The sequence below is a fragment of the Ovis aries genome, chromosome 1, assembly GCF_016772045.2.
Source record: "Ovis aries strain OAR_USU_Benz2616 breed Rambouillet chromosome 1, ARS-UI_Ramb_v3.0, whole genome shotgun sequence".
Lineage (NCBI taxonomy): Eukaryota > Metazoa > Chordata > Mammalia > Artiodactyla > Bovidae > Ovis > Ovis aries.
The window spans coordinates 259,032,399-259,055,760 of record NC_056054.1 but is presented as its reverse complement, the minus strand read 5'-3'; the positions used below and the strand labels follow the sequence as shown (position 1 = coordinate 259,055,760).

Here is a 23,362-nt window from a genome sequence, read left to right as displayed (position 1 = left end):
CCAAGGTCTGCCTTCTTCATGTCGCAATTCTGGCCACGTCTCTGAAGTTTTGTAGGGACGGGGTAGCCCTCCTCAACCACCCACAGATCACTTAGGTGGACACCTGTGTTCCAACTGGGCACTTCTCCAGTAAATTCCCGGAGGAGGTTGGGCCCCTGGCTCCTCATCTCACTGTGGTACCAGTGCAAGCACGCAGCCGGCAGTCTGTAAGTGTGTGAGGGCGAGCAGGGGTTGGAGCGAAGGCTGCAGCCCTACATGGCAAAGAGGCATATGTGTGTATGTGTGTTTGCAGCGGGTAGGGAGAGGGTGGTTTGGGGAAACTCTTGAACCCCTCATCACTCAGGCAATATGGTGGGTGGTGGTCACTCCTGTGGTATTGTGTCAGCTGACAAGATGGGGCAGGACATTACAGTCTGGAAGAACACCCTCTCCCACCTTGGGCATTACCCTAGCAACTAGCTTCACTGATGGACACAACTGTAGGGGCTTCAGCTCCAGCACACCCTGACTTGACAAAGATGCCCCTACTTGCTGTCCTGGGCAGACACCTTGCGGGCTTGAAACCTCCCCTTGGGCAAGTTGAAGATAGGCTACAGTAGCAGAGGTACCCTTCCCCCAGGCTTACTGCCCACACTTGTGGCAGCTTTCACAATGGGCGTGGAATGAAAGAACACAGGGGACTCTATAACACAGCAGGGCTCTTTAGGGCCACTACCAACCCAGAGGGAAACTTTGTGTGAGTCAGAGAAAAAAATTTCTTTTTTAACCCATTGGTCATAAACCAGTTTTGAGTCTACCTTGGCAAACTGATTCCAGCATTTTCCCCTACTGATCACAATCAACTGTTTAATATTATCCTTTAAACTAACTTTGTCATCTTGCTGGTTCTTTCATTACTGAACCACATAAATCTTTGATGATGCTTACTATATATTTATAGAGGATTTAGGATTCTATCATTTTATAAACATACTTTGCCAAGGCAAACACAGGCCTCTGACAGAGCACATGGCTTGACAAGGAGAATTGAGGCTGCATTTCAGCTCCTCTTTCTACTTCAGCCATGCAGGAAACTACAGCTCCTCTTTCTACTTCTCTTGAGCAGGAAACAATCTGTCCAGCTGTATATGCCAGCCTTGGGTACACTGAAGACCCTAAATTATGTAGATGAGGCCAAGTTCCAATGAAAGGTTGGCTACATAGTTAGCATGACTCCTCATCCATAACTCAGGGCATACTTCTTTCTCCAATGAGTCAAGCTTTCATGTCCTAACTGGGAGGTGGCCTGGCCCAGGCAGGTATGGCTGGCATTGCTTCACTACCAGCACTGGTGGAAAAATGGGGGGTTTCTGTTTTCCCAAGGTAAGCCCCCAAAATATGCGTACGTGTTTGAAGTTCCTGAAGGGCACGAACTGGACGATGTCACGGAGAACAGGCTCTCCCTTGGGTGATCTCAGAATCCCATCATCACCGTCCAGCATCTGCATGTCGCTGAAGTCTGCGTTGCCTACTCCCACGATGATGACTGACATGGGGAGGTGGGAGGCATGGACGATGGCCTCCCGCGTGTCGGCCATGTCTGTGATGACCCCATCAGTCAGGATCAGCAGGATGAAGTATTGCTGCCATAGGTCGGACATCAGGAGACAATGGGGACAGAGAGGTGGGGGAGACAAGGACAAAGCCAGTTACACACTCAGTGCACACTGATCACAGCAAAAGTGATGAAAAACTTTTCCTGAATGCCTGAGTTTACAGCCCTAAACACCAAAGACAGGATGAATGGAACTTAAAGGCCGGCTCAGTAATTGCAAGTAATCCAAATCCAAATAATCACCTTAGTGATGTTTATAAAGCACAGGGTATAGACAGAATAGTAGAGGAGTCAGGGGCTGGTTTCAAAGCCTCGTTCTCTGAAATGGTGGGAATTTTCCCCTGAATCCTCTGGGTCTCACCCTTTTCATCTCTCACGTGAGTGGTGGAGCTGGATCATTCATAGCATCCTCTTCAGCTTGGAGATTTGCAAATCTAAAGTGGAGCTGCCTAATTTAGCCACCAGCTCCATGTGACTACTGAGGCCTTGAAATGCCGTGAAAGCAGCAGAGAAACAGAATTTTACATTTTACCTCATTCAAATAAATTTAAATTTAACTTAAAAAATGGATACCTGATTGATTTACTGGAAATCTTTTAGGTATATTTGCACAACTATAAATATGTGAATCTAGGGGACATACGTATACCTATGGCTGATTCTTGTTGATATTTGACAGAAAACAACAAATTTCTGCAAAGCAATTATCCTTCAATTAAAAAATAAATTTAAAAATATGTGAATCTACTTTCTCAATTATCAATTTATTGAATCTATATAAGGATCAAGTATTTTTGATGATATTTAGCATCCAAATTGAGATGATATAAGGATAAAGTACACACTAGATTTTGAAGACTTAGTACAAAAAATAACTTAAAATACTTTATTAATAATTTTTATATGGAGTACCTCTTAAGATGATGGTTTTAGTTATGCTGGGTTAAATAAAATGTTATTAAAATGAATTTTCCTGTTTCTCTGCAGCTTTAAACTGTGACTACTGGAGAATTAAAAATTTCTGCACACCTCCCACTCTATTTCTAGAGGATGAACATGAACATGAAGTCACTCAGTCGTGTCTGACTCTTTGCGACCCCATAGACTGTAGCCTACCTGGCTCCTCAGTCCATGGAATTTTCCAGGCAAGAATATTGGAGTGGGTTGCCATTTCATTCTCCAGGGGATCTTCCCAACCCAGGGATGGAACCCAGGTCTCCCACACTATAGGCAGATGCTTTACCGTCTGAGCCACCAGGGAAGCCCCAAACAAGAATACTGAAGTGGGTTGCCATTCCCTTCTCCAGGGGACCTTCCTGACCCAGGGATTGAACTCGGATCTCCCGCACTGTAGGCAGACACTTTACCTACTGACACTTTACCCTGAGCCACCAGGGAAGTCAGAGGATGGCACTGCACTAAAGCCCTAGGAGAGGTGAGGATTGTGGGCTCTCCTTCTTTAGATCGTGTGCCCTGGACTGGTGAGTGGCCTGCAGGTGGCTGCCCTTCTCCAAGGATGGGGACAGAAGGCTCTTCCTACTCTAAATTATGGCTGAACAGGCTTGTAGGAGTCTCATCTGAGACGGAGACTGGACAGGAGGCTCCATACTCATCAGTACAGGGAGGGCTAGGGAAGGGCTATGGGGTCTGAAGAGGGAAAGTTCAGGGAGGACCTCACTGTCCTTAGTTATTAGAGGCATCATGACAGCATCTCGGATGAGAAGGGATTCGGGAATGAGGTTACTGAGATGCTGCTCACACCAAACTCTAAAGAACTTTTAATGTAAACTTTGCAATATGCTCATCTACAGGGAATAAATGTGGGATGGTGAAATCACTCCAAGTTGCCACATTTCAAAGGAGGAAGGCTAGATAGAAAATCACATGTTGAACACATCTGGTTTTGAGAATCACACTTAAAAGGTTGCATATAGGGCTGGTAGTGCTACAGAGTTCTCATTTTTCTCTGTGAGCCCGAAAAAAATATTTTAAACAAAACAACGCAGTCAAAATACAACTGGAGAGAAGAGAAATTCATACTATGATGAAGACAGACACATGTCCTTAATGCTTTTCATACAGTTTAATATAGAGGCAAATTCTGTTCCATGTCTGCTAATTACCCACCCCTAGTTCTAACTGAACAATTTTTAAATTCATTTGAATTATCAATTTTCATCCATACCTATGCTTTTGGAGTCTTATACATTCACAGAGAAAGTGGTCTGGGAGTTTGGAGGAAGGTTTTAATCAGAGAAAGTGATGGAGGAGCTACGGAGGTGCAGGGAGAAGAAGCCAAAGGAGGCAACTTGGTGGCTTAGGGATGGATGGATGTGATGCAAGAAATACCAGAGTCATAAATGACTCTTTGCAGGGTGTGCCTTGGAGGCTATAACAGGTACCAAATCTGGTTGGAGCCTCCTCCTGATTCCTGAGCAGGTGGCCTTGTGAGTGAATCACACTTCTGCACCCCCACCATTCACTCCTCGCCCTCCCCTAACTCCTGTCTGGTCTGATCTTCATGGTTCAGGGCATGGATCTCCCCTACCTGTCCCCTACAATACCTCCAGGAGCAAACAACCTGACAATCACACCACCATATCGAGGAATTTATAGTTGTCATTGTCTAGATAGGGTGTTGGGAAAGTATTTTCTGTAAAGGGGCTATGATAAATACTTTAGGCTATGTGGGCCATAATGGTGTCTGTGGCAATGACCTAACTCTGCCTGTTAGAATGAAAATAGCCATAAATATTACTTAATAGGAATGTGCATGGCTGTGTTCCAACAAAACTTTATTGAGGGACACAAGATGGAATGTCATATAACTTTTGTGTGCCATGAAATATGATTCTCCTTTTGATTTTTTTTCAACCATATAAAACTGTAGAAGCCATTATTCACTAACTGAGAAACAGGTTGCAGAATGTTGCTGGCTTTTCATTTAGAGCAGGGATTCTTTTTTTCTTTCCAGTAATTTTTATTCATTCTTTTTTAAAATATAAATTTATTTATTTTAATTGGAGGTTAATTACTTTATAATATTGTATTGGTTTTGCCATACATCAACATGAATCCACCACAGGTATACACGTGTTCTCCATCCTGAACCCTCCTCCCTCCCCGTACCATCCCTCTGGGTCATCTCAGTGCACCAGCCCCAAGCATCCAGTATCATGCATCAAACCTGGACTGGTGATTCGTTTCATATATGATATTGTATATGTTTTAATGCCATTCTCCCAAATCATCCCACCCTCTCCCTCTCCCACAGAGTCCAAAAGACTGTGGAAACTGGAGCCTATTCATTCTTTACTTCTCTCTCATTTGCCTTGATTTTGTTTTTTTAAATTTATTTTTTTTAATTGAAGGATAATTGCTTTACAGATTTTTTTGTTTGTTTGTTTCTGCCAAACGTCAGGATGAAGCAGCCATAGGTATACATATGTAACAACCTAGAGAGGTGGGATGGTGAGGGAGATGGGAGGGAGGTTCAAGAGGTAGAGCAGGGATTCTTAGCCTGGGCTTGCAGACTGTTGAACTGAAATAATTTCAGGCCATCTGCACAGTTGGGGTAAATTAAAGTTGTGTTTTCACTTACCTTTAACTAAAAATGTATCATTTTTCAATTCTGAGTATAATCAACAAGTAAAATTGGTTTTCACTGTACTTGTACTGAGTCACCAATAGAAATCACATAATATGTTCCTGTCGTAAAACAGTGCATCATTTACATTCAACATTACTCAGAAATAACAGAATTATTAGGCCAGGCACTAATCTCACAATTTAAATTTATTGCTATATTTATGATGCTTCTATATCACATTTAAAAATATTTAGCTAACTGCTTTTCAACATAATTGGTTTACTTTATAACATTTGTTTTATTCTGTGCATTTAAAGGCCATTCTGAGGAGGGGGTCCATGGGCTTTACCAGCTGCTAATGGTGTCCATGGATCAAAAAGGGTTAAGAAGTTCTGGTCTGAAGAGACTGTCAAGACTCTAGACCTGATCCTTCCAGGTTTAATCTAGCTAAAGGTAATAGGCTGCAGACTGCTGGATCGAAACCCTGATGGAAATTTCCGATAAAGCTTGCAGTAACACTTGCTTCCAAAGTCAGGCTAGGAAAATGCTCATGGGTGAAACATTATAGTCTGAATGTACTTGAGGTCCTGTTTAAATAATGAGGGAATTTTTTCTTTCTAGAAGAGTTTCATACAACTGGGGAAAAAATCCTATAGCCACAGACTTCCTGACACCACTTGCCTATAAGGTTCAAGGTTAGGACACTTAACAATCAGTGATAACAAGGGGCCCTGGACCACACTCTGTTAATAAGATAACAGAAACTCTGGGGGAAAGCATCAGTGTTCCTGGCATATAAGAATGAGATATGGATTAGATCCTTTCAGTACTGTTTTCTGATCTGTCCTTTCAGAGCAGACCCACCTGACCCTGGAGGAGTAAGTGATGCCCCAAACCTCATTCTGGTTTCTGCTAATCCAGAATGCACACCTATGTCAGATTCTCTTTACTCCTGTGAGTGTTGATACCCTAAAGAGGCTGAGATAACTCAGTTCTCAAACTGGGCTCCATGGAGCCCTAGGGATGCCTTGGATCCTCTTAAGGATAAAGCCCCTTAAGTGTGGGCCCCACCCCTTAGCCCAGATTCAGTCAGAAGTCTGTTTTCTTAAAATCTATATGTTTGGTTTCTAAGCAAGATATTATTTGAAGAATTTGAGGTTCTGGTAATTTAAAGGGGGTTAAAATAAATGAAATACTGATCTTGTCCAACCCTATCCCTAAACCTTGCATCTGTGAGGATTCAGAATTTCTCCAAGGCCTCTTGGGTTTGGTAAGATGGAGCTGCTATTGACTTTGACAAGTGTGGTCTTCAGAGTGGTGTCAGGAGCAAAGTTTGGATGATATGGGTAGAGGCACCAGTGGAAAGAGAGATGGAGATGGTGAGTATGGGCAGTTCTTTCAGTGAATTTTGCTCAAAAAGAGTAAAATAAGGGGCAGTAGCTAAACAGTAGAGTGGTGTCAAGGGAGAGCTTTGAACTTAAGCAAGAGAAATTACAACATGTTTTATTTGCTAACAGGAATGAGTCTTCAGTAGAAAGAGAAGTAGATGATAAGGAGAGAAAGGGAATGCAAGTATGAGGTCACTGTTCCTGGATAGCTGGGAGGTGTGTGCTGCAGTGCACAGAGCAGACACCACTGTGAGATGGGACTATGTACAGCCCATCGTAACATGAGGGATGCTGAGAACACAGGCAGAGAGCATGGGGGAAAGATGGGCTCACATAAGAAGGTGAGGCAGCAGTGTATCATGTTCTTTATGCAAATATAGTGTTGTGGAATCCAGGATAAAATCATAAAGAAAATTTCAGACATCGTTAATATTCTGCTAAATCTGAAAAACATTTCAGTTCAGTTCAGTTCAGTTTCTCAGTTGTGTCTGACTCTTTGTGACCTCATGAACCACAGCACGCCAGGCCTCCCTGTCCATCACCAAATCCCGGGGTCCACCCAAACCCATGCCCATCGAGTCGGTGATGTTATCTCCTTCTCCTCCTGTCCTCAATCTTTCCCAGCATCAGGGTCTTTTCAAATGAGTCAGCTCTTCATATCAGGTGGCCAAAGTATTGGAGTTTCTGCTTCAACATCAGTCCCACCAATGAACACCCAGGACTGATCTCCTTTACGATGGACTGGTTGGATCTCCTTGCAGTGCAAGGGACTCTCAAGAGTCTTCTCCAACACCACACTTCAAAAGCATCAATTCTTCAGTGCTCAGCTTTCTTTCTAGTCCAACTCTCACATCCATACATGACCACAGAAAAACCATAGCCTTGACTAGACAGACCTTTGTTGGCAAAGTAATGTCTCTGCTTTTTAATATGCTGTCTAGGTTGGTCATAACTTTCCTTCCAATGAGTAAGTGTCTTTTAATTTCATGGCTTCAGTCACCATCTGCAGTGATTTTGGAGCTCAGAAAAATAAAGTCTGACACTCTTTCCTTTGTTTCCCCATCTATTTGCCATGAAGTGACGGGACCAGATGCCATGATCTTAGTTCTCTGAATGTTGAGCTTTAAACCAACTTTTTTACTCTTCTCTTTCACTTTCATCAAGAAGCTCTTTAGTTCGTCTTTACTTTCTGCCATAAGGGTGGTGTCATCTGCATATTTGAGGTTATTGATATTTCTCCCAGCAATCTTGATTCCAGCTTGTGCTTCTTCCAGCCCAGCGTTTCTCATGATATACTCTGCATATAAGTTAAATAAGCACGGTGACAATATACAGCCTTGACGTACTCCTTTCCCTATTTGGAACCAGTCTGTTGTTCCATGTCCAGTTCTAACTGTTGCTTCCTGACCTGCATACAGGTTTCTCAAGAGGCACATAATGATGGTATTGAAAAAAGATACATAGAAAAATTATTATATTATGGTAATAAATGTAACTCTAATGTAATTGGGTGGCGCTTCCCAGGTAGTGCTAGTGTTAAAGAACCCGCCTGCTTGTGCAGGAGATGTAAGAGACACAAATTTGATCCCTGGGTCAGGAAGATCCCTTGGAGAAGGGCATGGCAACCCATTCCAATATTCTTGCCTGGAGAATCCCATGGACACACAGAGTCTGGCAGGGTACAGTTCATGAGGTCACAAAGAGTCAGACACAACTGAAGTGACTTAGCATGCACACCACATATTAGGAAAAAAACCAAACTCTGGCCTTTCAGCTTTGGTTTGCATTTTTCTTAAGAAAACCACCAATAGGACCGCAAACAAATCTTCCCCATGATGTTGTGTGTTACTTCACTTGATTACTAGGTAGAAGAATAACCCATCATTTTATTTCACTTCCATCTGTAGTCTGGATACCCTGGAAGTTAAGCTGAGTTTTGTTTTTCTTTTTTTTTCCTTCCCAGGAACTGAAGATGGGTTGAGCATTGTGACATGGACTTACACTCCAGAGAGTATAGAGGCTTCCCTTGTTCAGTGCCTGCTGTGTTCAGGTAATGTTGAAGACATTTGAGTTGTGTCATCCCTAAACCTCATGTTAATTCAGCAGAGACGGGCATGATTATCTCCATTTTTCAGATGAGGAGACTGAGGACTGGGGAGGGAAGTTTAAATCATGTATTCAAACTTATGCAGGTAAAAATGCAGATTCTTTGTCAGAGTGGGGCGAGTGCTATGGCCAGTATCCAGGGGGAGGAAGGGTAGGTACGCACTAGTAGGCAGACCACCCCTCTCCTTACCGACGCCTCCTTGGTGTTGGTCTCCTCTGATGCTGACTTGGCCACCTTCTGGATGATAGGAGCGATGTTGGTGGGGCCGTAGAGCTGGAGTTTGGGAAGGCAGCTCTGATAGGCTTCCACAACTCCTTGAATCCCTGAGGTAAAATTGGCAAAGATCAATAGCTAAATAGTCTTCGAAATATATTTAAGAAAACACACATATACACACGAAGCATTAACTTCCCTCAAAGAGTCCTTATCAACAGCACATTTATGTTCTTAAGATAAAAAAAGAAAACATCACATCTGGGCTGGTGTTTCTGCCTCCATTCCACTAAAATCATTCTCTTTATGCATTTTAGTTATTTTTTGAAATTGGCTTGGAAAGAATTTATTAATGAATGATTGTGTTTCCTACAGAATACAAACAAGCCTTTTTCTGACAAGGAGAATACTCTAGACCCAGTTAAAAAAAATGGCAGTTACAAACCTATGTATTCCCAAAACTTTTGTATACTTTCAAATATAAGGGATTCATGCTGGGGATATTTTGCAACCCTACAGCTTAAAACTCAGAGAGAAATCTTTTAGTCAGATCTCATCCTCTTAAAAGGTTCACGTTAAAAGTGATCATTTTTACAGGTGAAGAAACTGAAGCTCAGAGAGGTTTGTTGCAGACTCAGGATTCACACAGGTGTGTCTTGCTCTAAGGGCCATGCTCAAGGCTTTAACGTTTCTCTAGTTTTCACACCACCCTGTTGACTCTAGTACACCCGTCCCAGGCCAGCTATGTGAATAATGTATACATACAGCCATCTCTCCAGAGGCTAAAGTCTTTGTGGGCAGGAATTGTACCTTCCTCTTTCATAAGCTCAAGGCATGTTAGGCACATAGTAGCTGCTCCCCAAACATGTGATGGATGAGGAAACCCTCAGGGTTTTTTTTTTTTTTTTTTTTTTGGCCAGAGGAATCCAGAATTGGGATTGATATTCTTGCTCTAAGCTCAAGACCTCTTCTGCATTCTGTCTTTTCCAGGTCTTATGCCTCTGCTCTCTTGTTATTTGGGTCCAGGGAGCCTAATTCTCTGCTGTGGACAATCATCACTGACACACTGCATCAGGAGAGAGACACTAAGATGGGAAAAGGGGAAGGGAAGGGCTGTGGGACCCTGGCTCCCTTTCACATCGTGATTTACCTGCACATTCCGGGTTGTCTTCATTAAAGTTGATGGCGAAGTCATGAGAGACCTGGACACCAATTAAAATTTACAAAAGGAAGACAGGAGAATGACAACATTAATCCAGTCAGGGGGCACTGGGGTTAGAGTCTGCAAACAGAAGCTCATTACATTCATTTTGTGTCAAGCAGCAGGAACCATTTTAAGCCTTTACAGAATCTCTCTGAGATGGAGGGTGGATTCTAAGTTCCCTGTGGAGTTGAGGTGACAGGGAGATTTTCTAGAATCAGATAAATGCTGGCAGGGGAGGGAGAATAAGGTATATGAAAAAAAATACAAGGAAAGATTTCAGAAAAATGTTAACTCCAAATAGCTTCAAGAGAGAAGTGGCCTCAGAACAGAGGCTAGATTTGGCTGACTTCTATTTAGACCAAGTGATTAAAAAATGATAACTCAATAACCCAAGCTGTCTGCTCGAGATGGCTATGCTTACAAAGGCTCCAGCTAAGCTGTTGACATTTACGACTCATTCTAACATAATATATAGAACTGCTGGGCAGGAGGATTTTCACATACATTCAGGTAAAAATAGACTCTAGCTTTTGGAAAAGTAATAAAGTAACATAATTTGGAAACTTCCAATACAGATTCCTCTACCTGGTGGGACCTATGTACAATACAAGGTTAAATAATATGTGGCTTATTTTTTTGTTTCTAAAACTTGATAAAATAAGAGGTGTGTCCTGGCATCTAGATATTTTTATTGGGTCACATGGAATTTTACTGAGGTTTCCATTTCAAAGGCTATTTCCCAAAGCACTGACTCTCTGGGGCCTAGAAAATAAGTCATTGTGGTAAAAATCCATTTTTTCCCAGTGGGGGTCAGAGCTGATGCTGTTGGTGCCTTACCCACATTTCCTTGCCCTTGGCTCTTCCAGGCAACTCAATCAACTGTCAGTTATCTTACCTGGTTTATTTACCTTAATTTTCCCTTGGGCTTCCAGAGCTGGTGTGGCTTACCCAAGTTACAGGCAAAAAGTGTTGGGGAATTAATGTCCCCTGAGAGTAATGTCCCTGGAGAATAGTTCTTCATCATGGGCTAACAGGAGGCTGTGAATAAGTATCCCAGCCCTCTAATCCCTTGGAGTCTGTGTGTACTCTGCACTGTCTCCCAGGATCTGGCTTTGGCTGTCCATGCTGGTAATGACTTGTTAGAAAACCCTATGTTGACTTCTTCCCATTTCCCCTCTCTCTACTGAGGCTTTCTCTACTTCTCAAATAAACTGCTTGGTTCCTAATCCTTGCTGCAAGGTCCCTGGAGAGTGCAAACTAAGTCAGAGGTGATTGTGACTCAGTTTCAATGCAAACTGAGATTTTATCCTGAAGAAATAAGTCACGGTAACTTCATAAATTCTCTGGGGGCACCTGAGTTGCTGAGACCATCAGGGCCTGTCTGGAGCAGAGGGGAGATGAGGCATGGAGATGAGGCATGGAAAAGGGGTATCTGAATGGCTTTGGGGGAATAGAGTGAGGATGCATAAGGGATGCCTGGTAGGGTAGCAGGAAGAAGTTAGCTGTCAGGCAGAGTGGATCAGGAGGGGGATAAGAACTTTAGCTAACAGCTAGAAGAAGTTGCTTTAGGAGGGGGACCAGGCAGATGTCAGGGATGAGGACAAGAAGGCCTGGAGCAGGGTAAGCCACACACCTCTATCCTCAGCCCCACTGGGCCAAGGCTACCTAGGGGGATTGGGGAGTATGCTTACACATCTCAGGGCAGCTGGACTGGTGGTTTTCCAGGTTCAATTCCAGGCTAGAGGCTTAGCACTTCTGTGAGGAAGGTGGGCACCCACCTGCCCACATCCTGGAACTGATACCCCATCTGAAGGGGACTGCATCTCCTGAGCTCTGGTTAATTCTTTTAGGTATGATCTTTTAATTTTAGTATTGCCAGGTCTTTCAGTTTTTCCAGAGAAGCCAGAAATCTGACATTTTCATGAAATTGTCTAATTCTTAAAAAAAAAAAAGTCTCAGAATATATTTGTGGACTGATTAACACCTATAAGCCAACAGTTGACAACACTTGATCTATATTCTTCCCCCACCATGTGCTCCATTTCCAACAAATGCTTCCAGAATTCTATAGCATGGCCAGCAGGGAGAACAGTGTGGGGCATAGGCAAACAAGAAGGAGGACAGGTCATGGAGACAGGCTCCTCCATCACTGCTCACTCCAGCGGGAAAAAGAAGGTGGACTCCTTTTTTCATGAAAGGCCTTCAGTCTGACTGCTGTGGGGTGGGAGCAAAAGTTGGCATCTGCTTCCTGATGTGCAGCTCAGATTATTAGGTCAGTAAAAGAGAAATTGATGACTGGGCAGTATTGCTTGCATTTATTTGGGACTGCAGAGGCCTCCTGAGGAACAGGGGTCCCTGCTCCTCCCCACGATTCTCCCACCCAGACCATCTGGTATACCATGGGAGAGTGCCTCAGCCCCACTGCAGCACAAATCTCTCCATATACAGTCTTGGCCTTCTTTGTGTCATGAGAAATCGGCATCAAGGTCAAATAGGATTCCAGTGTTTTTACAGTAGCCTTTCAGCTCCAAATTCTCTGAACCCAAGTAGCTCTTTCCTCAGGATTTCTCTGTATCTCCCACACAAAACTGGCACTTAGGAACTTGGGATGAGGGAGTCTGTCTGAAAATCACTGTCATGGATTTTCACTGTCAGAATGGTCAGTAGGGTCTTTCTCCAGGAGAGATCTGAATAGATGGGCTCTGAGCCATTGAAGATCAATTTCCAAGTGTTTCCACAGTCTCTGACATGTCTATATGAAGCTAAACAATGGAAGTTTTCATTTGGAATTAACTCTGGGACAGCCCATCGAGAATCCCAGGAGAATGGGTGACATCTACACACCAGCTGGAGGAGCTAACCTCACTGGTTGTGAAGATCACTTCTGACTATGGGCCTTTACATGATTATATTAAAGGTTGAAAGTGTGGGACTTCTGTGAGGGAAACCCACGCCATCGTTTGTTTATATTAAAACACCCACTCACCGTGTACTCTGGGGGTATCCTGGCACCGAACCCAAAGGCTGGGAACATTTTGTCACTGAAATTAAAAAAGAAGTTGCTGTATTTTTTCATCTAATGAGAAAGAAAAACATAAACCTGCATTGCCTCCCTAGAACAGGTCATTATGCCAAATGCTAACTCATGCTTTTTGATTACTTGTGGTAACAGGGGACAGCAATAGAGTGGAAAACTGAAATAAAGAAATAATCCCCAAAGCTCATCACTTTACTGCTTTCCTATACTATAGGTGAGAAGTGAGTAGGAGAAGAATGAACATTGATTGGCACAGTACCAGATATGATGCTAGGCCATGTCTATACTTAGTTAATTTTCATACAACATTTGAAGGTCCACCTACTTTTGATTCCTGTTTTACTGATGAATAAACTGAGCCTCAAAAAGTCTAAGGAAGTGAACTAAGGTGTTTACCAGCAAGCACTGTTTAATTCCAAAGCCTATGAATTTTCTATTATACCATCAAAACTTAATGATTACATACAGTATTAAATGTGGTTTCCTCTTGTGCTTTCTGTAACTGGGCCCCTGATCAGACCACAAACAAGACACTTCTTAAGTGAATTTTGTGCTGTCAGGGGATTGTTACAGTGGAGCTCAGGAATATTGCTCTTTGAAGAGGGCACGTCCTTCTCAGGACACCTACTTTTTATTTGCTCTCCCATTAAAGACTCAATTGAGATTTGTTCTTGGAACAATTCCTCCATTTCTCAATTCTTACAGAGTCAGTTAAGGAGAAGAGGAAACTCAGATAAGGGCTCACTGTCCCTGGAATGTCTCTGGAAGAGAAAGGGGAGCCCCAGGCTGAGAAGTCAAAGGATCAAAGCCAGACTGTCACCCATCACCATCTACCGATTTAGATAGAGGTCACTGGTAGCCAAAGATGGCTTTGATAGACCTTCACCAAAATACATCCAATTTGACCAAATTTGGGGCAGGGGTTGGGAGATTCAAGGAAATCAGAATTCTTTGAAATCAGAGGCTAAATTTGTCAGAAAAATGACTTGTTCCCCCTTTCCCTCTCTGTTATGTAGGTATGGACTTTGCATATATCTAGCATGTATTAGGGTATTAATGATGATAAACAGAAAATCATAAAAGCTTATGAAAGATTAGACACAGGTCTGAAATACTTCTGGGCCTTGGAAATATTGAAATGCTTTGTCTCAGAGATTCCTTCTTAGCTAGGATAAGGGTGAGGAATGTGAGAGCGTTTTTAGAGGTGCTTTCTAGTTAAATCTGGAAGAAAGCTGTTCTGGGTGGAGGATGGGTCCAGCTTCTTCCAACTCAGATGGCTCAGAAGTCAAAGCAGAGAAAATTAGGAAGCTCCACACCTTTTATTTTCTTTGATGAGTTTAAGAGAGGTGAGATCTAGTATTCTGTTTCTAATCAGCAAATCAGTGTTTCAGATTTTATACCTTCAAGCCACCCTTGGGGATTTGAAGTTTACTGACCATGAGGCACTGTTACACAATTGAGTTTCAACAGCAGGAAGGTAGGGAAAATGTCTCACCTACAGGGGGAATAATTAATGAGTCATGAGGGTGTCAGTTCTCTGAAGTTAACCACCACACAGGCTCTAATAAGCATACTAAAGGAAAAAAAAAATCAAGCCTAAGAACAATAGATTTAAGTATTCACTTTCCTTGATTAAAAATAAAACTAGACAGAGAAAGGGAAGGCAAGTTGAGCACACAAGCAAGTGAAGGCTTGCCAACACATCAGAGAACTTAAAATGAGACCTACCAGCACTTATAAAGGGGCCATCTAGAAACTACTGAGGTGACTGATGGAACCTCCCAACCTGGAAAATTCAAGGCAGATTGAATTTCCTGAAGGCAGTATGTCCTACTATTGGAATAAAATAGGATAAAATATGATCAAAGAGCCCAGGGTTTTCAGTGGCAATGAGCTTGCTGTCTTGAACTTAGAGAAAGACCTTGGTCAGATGATCTTCCAATGGGAGATGCATTTTTGTCTTCCCAGGTAAGGAAGAAGGGGCTACAGCAAGAGAACAATGAAAGGAGAGACTGTGTCCATAAGGAAATGGAGATGAACTCAGTAAAATCACATTTTAGAACAGCTACACATTAAATAAAGGCTGTTCTCTAAAGCGGTGGTCTTAAAGTTGGGGTATGTGGAGGTACAAAGCCCTTCTATAGATATAAGAGCATGGCTTCTTTGCTTTTAAAGGAAATCAGTATTCAGCTCCTTTACCTCCCCATGTATTCTTTGCTGAAACTGATTTGGGAATGTCTGTGATTGAAGTACCTGCTTCTCATTCACACCTCCCGTCTCCCAGTTACCCTCTGCTCACCCAGGCAGAATCTCAGCCACCGTGTGCACTGCTCCCCTTTGTAGAAGCTCCAAGCAGAATACAAAGGGACATTTCCTGATGAGAATGACTGCTAGCAAACAAATCCTTTCATGAGTCAGGTAGTTGCCAGTTTTTGCTTAAAAGAACTGTTGAAAGTGCTAATGTCAGATGGTAGACCATTAAAAATATATTTTGATGATAGATATGTAATTTTTTATATAAAACTTTGAATTGAAAAAACTACATAACACTGCTAAGCAAACTCTTTCCATTACCATGGACTTATAAAAACAAGCTTTCTTAGTATTTACATTGATAAAACAAAAAATTAAATTAGAACTGATGCTGGACTTTTCCATTCTGGTCAGAGGGGGCAGTTACCCACAGATATGTAAACTAACTGGGGAATATCTGTTTCATTAAGATTAAAAAAATTTTATAGGCAATAATCAGTTATCGAAATTTCCCAAATATTTATGATCAATTAGGCAACAATAATGATTATAATAAAAACCAAACCAGAAGATATTTTAAATGCTTCAAATCTTTTCATTATAGTAAATTTTAGAAATTGGAAATTTAAAAATTTATATTCATATTTTAATTAAAGACATAATATAGTGATCAATTAAGGAATTTCAAAGCAAATTTTAAAGATACATTGGGGTGAAATTCTATGGGAGAAGGGAATGAAAATATGACTTCATGAAAAACAAGAAACAGAATTCTCAGCTCAAACTGATGGACTTGTTCATGCAGTTTTTAAATGGATGATGGTGGGTATCAAGTGGCGTTTAGTTCTGCTGGATGCATTCAGTTGAGTTATGTAAGAGTTTTATTTTTAAATGTCCATATTTACATGACATTAGAATTATCATTCTTTGTCACTATTTAAACTTATGATGGAAAATGTTAGATTTCAGTATAATAAGGTGTGAAGGTTATATGTTTAAACATTCTTTTTAGGGGTATGTGAGCCGAAAATTTTACAGGTCATTGGTCCAAAATGACTTTTAGGTCTGACACTATAGTTCTTTTCCCTTTTGTGTCAGTTGATGTTTTAAATATAAGTAAAGAGTATAAGCCTCTATCACTTCAGTTCAGTTCAGTCACTCAGTCGTGTCCAACTCTTTGCGACCCCATGAATCACAGTATGCCAGGCCTCCCTGTCCATCACCATCTCCCAGAGTTCACTCAGACTCACGTCCATCGAGTCAGTGATGCCATCCAGCCATCTCATCCTCTGTTGTCCCCTTCTCCTCCTGCCCCTAATCCCTCCCAGCATCAGGGTCTTTTCCAATGAGTCAACTCTTCCCATGAGGTGGCCAAAGTACTGGAGTTTCAGCTTTAGCATCATTCCCTCCGAAGAAATCCCAGGGCTGATCTCCTTCAGAAAGCCTCTATTATTTATTAAGAATGTACAAAAGGCAGAACTTCTATATCTAATTCTTACAACTGCTCTGCAGGGGAAGTTAGCTGAATCTTTCATTTGCTGTCAAGGAAACAAGGCCCAAGGAGTTTAACCTCAGGATGTGCATCAGACTAATTAAATCTGGGGCTCTGGCCCAGGCACCAGCCTGTTTTTAAGGCTTCCCTAGTGGTTCCAAAGTGGAGCCAAGAGAACAATGGATTGGTGTCTGCAGAGTGAAAAGACAGCACTGTAATGTGACTTCTGACTGCTAACCCAATCCTCTGCATTCCAGCCTGCTTCAGTTCTAACTGTACCTCGCAGCACCCTACCCAGCACTCTTCGAAAGAGACGCTTGTCGGAGACTCACATCTCTGCTGAGCCCTAGGAATGGATGCCACCCTGGCCTTGAGCAGCCTAAAGAGACCACGTTGTTTGTAGGAGCTGGGGGAGGGCTACAACCGACTGGGAACAGATGAGCTCGTTTGGGAGGCACACACTTGGGGAGCTGGAGGAGACAGAAGGCAGGGGTCTCTCTCTCAGAAACATAGAGAAAACGGGCTAGCAGAGCTGCCTGCCAGGCTTAGGACCTGAGCCTCCCCTCAAGGCCGCCCTGAGAAGTCTGAGCTTCACGCGTCTCTCAAGCTGTTCAGCTTCATGGGTCAGCTCGTCATGACCCGTGAGCAGTGAATGTACAAGGCAGGAAGAACACTCTTGGCCGTCAGAAACTGAGAGGAATTTCAAGGTTCCTGGGGATTAAAATGCCTCTGCATCGCTGCAGGTGGGCAAACGGAGCCCTCTGTCAGTTTTTACTCAACTGTTTCTTTTTGAGCAGCAACTTCACTGACTTTGATGCAGACTAAATTAGTTCCAAAGCCCCTACTTGCAATGTCCTGACTGTCTGTCTATTGTCTTTCCACCCACACAGAGAAGTGAGGGAAACTTGTCAGTTTTCATGAAGTGATTAGTGTGCCGATTTCAATGCTGAGGTGCTTTCTTCACATGAAAAATAAAAATGCTCCACTGAGTTGAAGAAATCTGATTTTCTTGGCCAGTTGGGACCAACAACTTTGGTATTTTCCTTTAAAAATTAAACAAAATAATTTTTTTGAATTGGAGGATAATTACAACATTTTGATTTTGCCACATATAACATTAATCAGTTTTTTAAAAGAATCATCTGAGATGATTTTTTATGTAAGCTAAAGGTGATCTCTCTTACTTTTATCTGTACTTTTGAGGAAATATAAAAATCCTCCCTAGGCTTTGTCTAGTTCATATTATAAAGGGATAATAGCTCCAAAAGATGTGTGGGTCCCTCTGACTGTCTTATCTGCATTTTGAGTTTGAGGTAATCAGGAAACAGAAGTTCTGTAGCCTGTCCAATAAGTCTGCTGCAGAAACACAGCAAGGGCTCTGGGTGTTGGCATCTTAATTTCTGGCCATGCCATCAATTTGCTCTTTGGAATTCATTACTAGGCGGCCTTGTGCCTGCAGAGTCAGTCAAGGCCAACTTTACTGACTCAACTATGTGTCTATTGTGTTGTATTAAGCGCTTTTACCTGCTTTATTTTATGAGCATTTCAATATTTAAAAGTTGTTAAGAATCCTGAAGAAGTTCTCATTCTTCTTCTCTTAAATGGACATATTATAACACAAGGTAACATTGTGTGTGTGTTGGGGGGGGGAGCAGAGAGAGAAAGAAAGGAGAGAATTACTGCGGTGGTATCTTGGGGGATATTTGGAGGAGTTTCTAACAGTGGGAACTGCAATCTGCCTGTTTTATTCCTCTTGGTAGAAATCTCCATTATGACTTGAGCTTCTCTAAGAATCCTTCCTGAATTGGGGCCTGAAGAAATCAAGAGCTGAGATTAAAGTTGCCTTCACAGACAATATTTCAAGGGTAGGTACAAGTATCAGTTCAACAAGGTAATTTAAAATGCTATTACTTCTCTCTGTTCCAAACATGGAGGGGAAGTGTTGGCAAGGGCAAGGGGAAGTGTTTAGCACTATCTGATTTGACTGCATCTGTTCGTTCATCCCCAGCTAGCATCATACACATCTGAGTTATTGGTGATGACCATCCGAATCCAGGGACTCGCCAGTGGGAAGGACACTCATGCACCTTCTGATCACTAGGTTGTGTCACTCCCTAAGTGCCTGGGTATCAGGTTTTTAATATGGTTATCACCAATTATGAGACTAGAAAGAACAGAAATCAGGCTATTTCATGAAATCTCTCTGAAATTGGAGGACAGTCACTTTATTTTCCTGGACAATTAGTTACTGCTTGGGCTTCCCTGGTGGCTCAGCTGGTAAAGAATCTGCCTGCAATGTGGGAGACCTGGGTTCAATTCCTGTGTTGGGAAGATCCCCTGGAAAAGGGAAAGGCTACCCACTCCAGTATTCTGGCCTGGAGAATTCCATGGACTGTATAGTCCATAGGGTCGCAAATAGTCAGACATGACTGAGCAACTTTCACATCACTTAGTTACTGCTTATTACTAACTAGTCCTGTTTTACAATCACATCAGGCTGTCAACTGAGATTTACCCACAATATATTTACACTGGTTCTATTTCAAAGAACCTTCTTAATCAAACATGTGAACAACTTCACCTCAATCTAGAAATACTGGAAAGGCAAAATAAATTCAGTTCAATGTAGTTTATGTAAATCACTTCTTACAAGGAATTCTCTTGGTGGGCAAGGTCAATGTTTGCCGAGAAGTAAAAATAAATATAATACTGATCTGATCTCAAAATTGTGTTTTCTATACAGACTTACAAACACATGTAAACACTGTCGGGGGCACACACACACCCTCTGCTGAAGTTACCAATAGCTCTTGAGATCAGTGAAATCCCATGATTACGAGCTTATGCTGTAGAAGGAGCTGGCTCTGGGTTTAAATCCTGCCCTTGTCTGTAGGTCAGGGCACATACCACTTCACCTCCCTGCACAGTTTTCCTCTTCTGTTAAACAACACCCATGACAGAAGGGTTAGTATGAGGATCAGAAAGAATAGCGCCCAATAAACCGGTGCTTCTCAAATCTCAACTTGCATACAGATCATCTGGGAATCATGTTACAGTGCAGATGCTGATTTAGATGTTCAAGTGGAGCTTGATGTTCTGCGACATTATGCTGCTAGTCAATGCACCCAACTTTGCAACTTTCTGTATGTAGTAAGACACATAATGAAGTTTCACAAAAGAGAACCAAAATCTCTATCCAGTGGTCCTGCCAGCCAAGTAAGAGAAGAAAGGATTTTTTGGTGGCCAATGTGAGCTTGGCATGAATTCAGTTCCTCTGGAGGTGAAGAGGATAACACATTTAGAGCTGGGCTTTATTTTGTCCCTTCATGAGCCTCAGCATAACTTCATTTCCATTATTCTGCCCAGGATCAGCTAGGGGCCACAAGAACCCCCAGAGATGGGAAGTCTCATACCTGTCATAGTCTTGGCAAATCTCTCCCACTGCCACCAAGGCCTTCAGGTACTCATTGGGCTGGTAGGGGTGGATGTAGTGCAGGGAACAGCTGTTCCTGGGGTCCCCGTTTGAGGCCGTAAAATCTATAGCTACCTGGAAGAGAAGATAGGAGAGTGGGTGGATTTAAAGTGAACATATTTAATTTAACCTTGACAGGGATGCAGCCCGAGGGAGGGGGAATGTGGTATGTTACACATCCTGCTGACAAGCAGAGTTAGAGAAGAAATTCATTAGCTTTAAAAACTAGTTGTTCAAATGTTGGAGAGGATGTGGCGAGAAGGGCACCCTCCTATACTCTGGTGGGAATGTAAACTGGTGCAGCCACTATGGAGAACAGTATGGAGGTTCTTATGGAGGGTCCTCAGAACACTAAAAGTAGAGTTACCATATGATCTAGCAATCTGACTCCTGAGCATATATCCAGACAAAACTATTTCAAAAAGATACATGCACCCTCTATGTTCATAACAGTGGTATTCACTATAGCCAAGACAGGGAAACAACCTAATTGTCCATCCACAGATACAAGGATAAAGAAGATGTGGTGCACATATACAGTGGAATACTAAGGGCCATAAAAAGAACGAAGTAATGCATTTGCAGCAACATGGATGCAACTAGAGATCATCACACTAAGCAAAAAGTAAGACAGAAGAAAGACAAATATGATATCACTTATAGGTGGAATCTAAAATATGACACAGATGAGCTTATGTACAAGCAGAAACATACTCAGAGACATGGAGAAGAGACTTGTGGTTACCAAGGAGGAGAGGGTGTGGGGGAAGGATGGAGTGGGAGTTTGGGGTGAGCAGCTGTAAACTAAAGGAAGTCAACCTTGAATGTTCACTGGAAGGACTGATGCTGAAGCTCCAATACTGATGTGAAGAGCCGACTCACTGGAAAAAAACGCTGATGATGGGAAAGATTGAGGGTAGGAGAAGGGGTCTACAGAGAATGAGACAGTTGGATGGCATCACTGACTCAATGGACATGAGTTTGAGCAACCTCCGGGAGATAGTAAAGGACAGGGAAGTCTGGTGGGCTAGAGTCCGTGGGGTCGTAAAGAGTCAGACGCAACTTGATGACTCAATAACAACAAGCTGTAAGCTATTATATATAGACTGGATAAGCAGCAAGGTCCTACTGTATATTGCAGATGATTGTATTCAGTATCCTATGATAAACTGTAATGGAAAATAATATTTTAAAAAGAATGTATATATATGTATAGCTGAATTACTTTACAATAGAGCAGAAATGAAAACAACATTGTAAATCAAATATACTTCAATAAAAACATTAAAATAAAATAATTTTTAAAAAGAAAAAAAATAGTGGGATAATGGGTGACTGAGGATGATTGGGGGTGACCTAAAAGGACCAGTGAAATCCAATATCTTCTGAGATAGATTTCATCCTGAAGGTGAAAGCCAAGCCAGTGAAAAAAGAGAGGAAGATAACATGAACTGTGGTGAAAAGTTAGTTGAGCGTGGCGAGTCTACATGCATTTTGCAATCAAAAAGCATTCTAGGTCACATGTATGGGGCACCAACCAGACAAAGGTCCAGATACATTCAGACAATCCCTGGAAAACTTCTCCAAGGAATATACTCGAAAGGTACCCAAGAGACAGGGTTTGGAGAAATCAAGCATCTCAGGCCTCCTGGATTTGCTAAGCTTCAACACACACCCACCACTCTTGACTTCTGTCCTGACAAGACACACTTAAGAGATCATGGCACCTCACAGGTGTACACAGTGTTTAAAAAGTAAACATAGTGCTGGGAAGGCTAGAAGAAAAGCATCTTTTTCTCGCCTTCTGTGGAAAGCACTTTAGAACTATGGAAAATTCTAGAGACTGCAAGGATGTTGCAGAGATAAACTTGATTCTCAGGTAGCACTAGTGGTAAAGAACCCACCTGCCAATGCAGGAGACATAAGAGATGTGGGTTTGATCCCTGGGTCAGGAAGATCACCTGGAGAAGGAAATGGAAACTCACTCCAGTATTCTTGCCTGGAATGTCCCAAGGACAGAGGAACCTGGTGGGCTATAGTCCATAGGATCACAGAGCCAGACATGACTGAAGCGACTTAACACACACACACAAACTTGATTCTGCTCTGATTTATCAGTGACATTGCAAATATTGCAAATCACTGACATTCCAATCTATCTGTGTTTTTTAATACTGCAGTTGTCCCGTGTATGTTGATTACCTGATTGTCAAGGGTGTCTTGTGATGACAAAAACATGCTGGTATCTTGATGTAAAACCAAAGAATGAAATCAGATAAATCAGATAATATAAAGAATAGAGGGGAAAGCCTCCATAAAGAAAAATGGCAACTCAAGAAACATAACTGAACATCTCTTAAGCACAGGTGAGATTCTCCAAGCATGTAGGCACCAAAAGGCAGCATCTGAGCCCAGATGTATCACCTGGATGAGTCCCTGTGGTGCGGGAAGAAGTGTATGTAACATCTGGATGAGCATTAAAAATTTTGGCAACAACTATATTAAATTTTGAAAAAAATCATAGGGCTGGGATTAGGGTAAGACAAGAGAGGTGACTAGGCATAAACTCAGGAAGGCACTCATCTGAGCTGATCCTACACTTGCCCAATCCGAGTGATGTATCCTTAAATTTTGCACCCAAGGTGCCTTCCTCTCTTTCTTCACTCTGGTCCCAGTGCTCTACATCTTTTCATTTCTATCAACTCTTCATCCTTAGGCTTGGAATAATTCCCTCATGCTTAACAAACTAGGGAGAGGCAGAGATGGTGGTGAGAAGAGGATTGTGATGGAATATATTAAGCATGGAATAGAAATAGGATATTCGTTGACTCTGAATTTGGATGCCAGCTAGGGAAGGGAGTGGCCAGATCTCCTTGGGGATTGAGGAGATTATGAAGTGGGGTAACTTGAAGTTCAAGGTTAGTAGGCAGTATTGAGTTGCGTGTTCCTGGTGGTGCTGTAGAGAAAAACATGCCCAATGGAAATTGCTTTTTATTTTTCTGCAGGCATCTGG

The 23,362-nt window shown here is 42.2% G+C and overlaps 1 protein-coding gene across 2 annotated transcripts in view; it reads right to left on the bottom strand.

Annotated features, from left to right (window-relative positions):
* Positions 1-23,362, bottom strand: part of CPNE4 (copine 4) — a 636,937-nt gene that overhangs the window by 4,080 nt on the left and 609,495 nt on the right. For both annotated transcript variants that reach the window (XM_027960460.3, XM_060395793.1), the window contains exons 11-15: positions 20,291-20,424; positions 13,082-13,136; positions 10,042-10,093; positions 8,868-9,001; positions 1,386-1,622 (exon numbers count right to left, since the gene is read on the bottom strand). In XM_027960460.3, the coding sequence (XP_027816261.1) occupies positions 1,386-1,622; positions 8,868-9,001; positions 10,042-10,093; positions 13,082-13,136; positions 20,291-20,424 (612 nt within the window). The remainder of the gene's footprint in view (positions 1-1,385; positions 1,623-8,867; positions 9,002-10,041; positions 10,094-13,081; positions 13,137-20,290; positions 20,425-23,362) is intronic.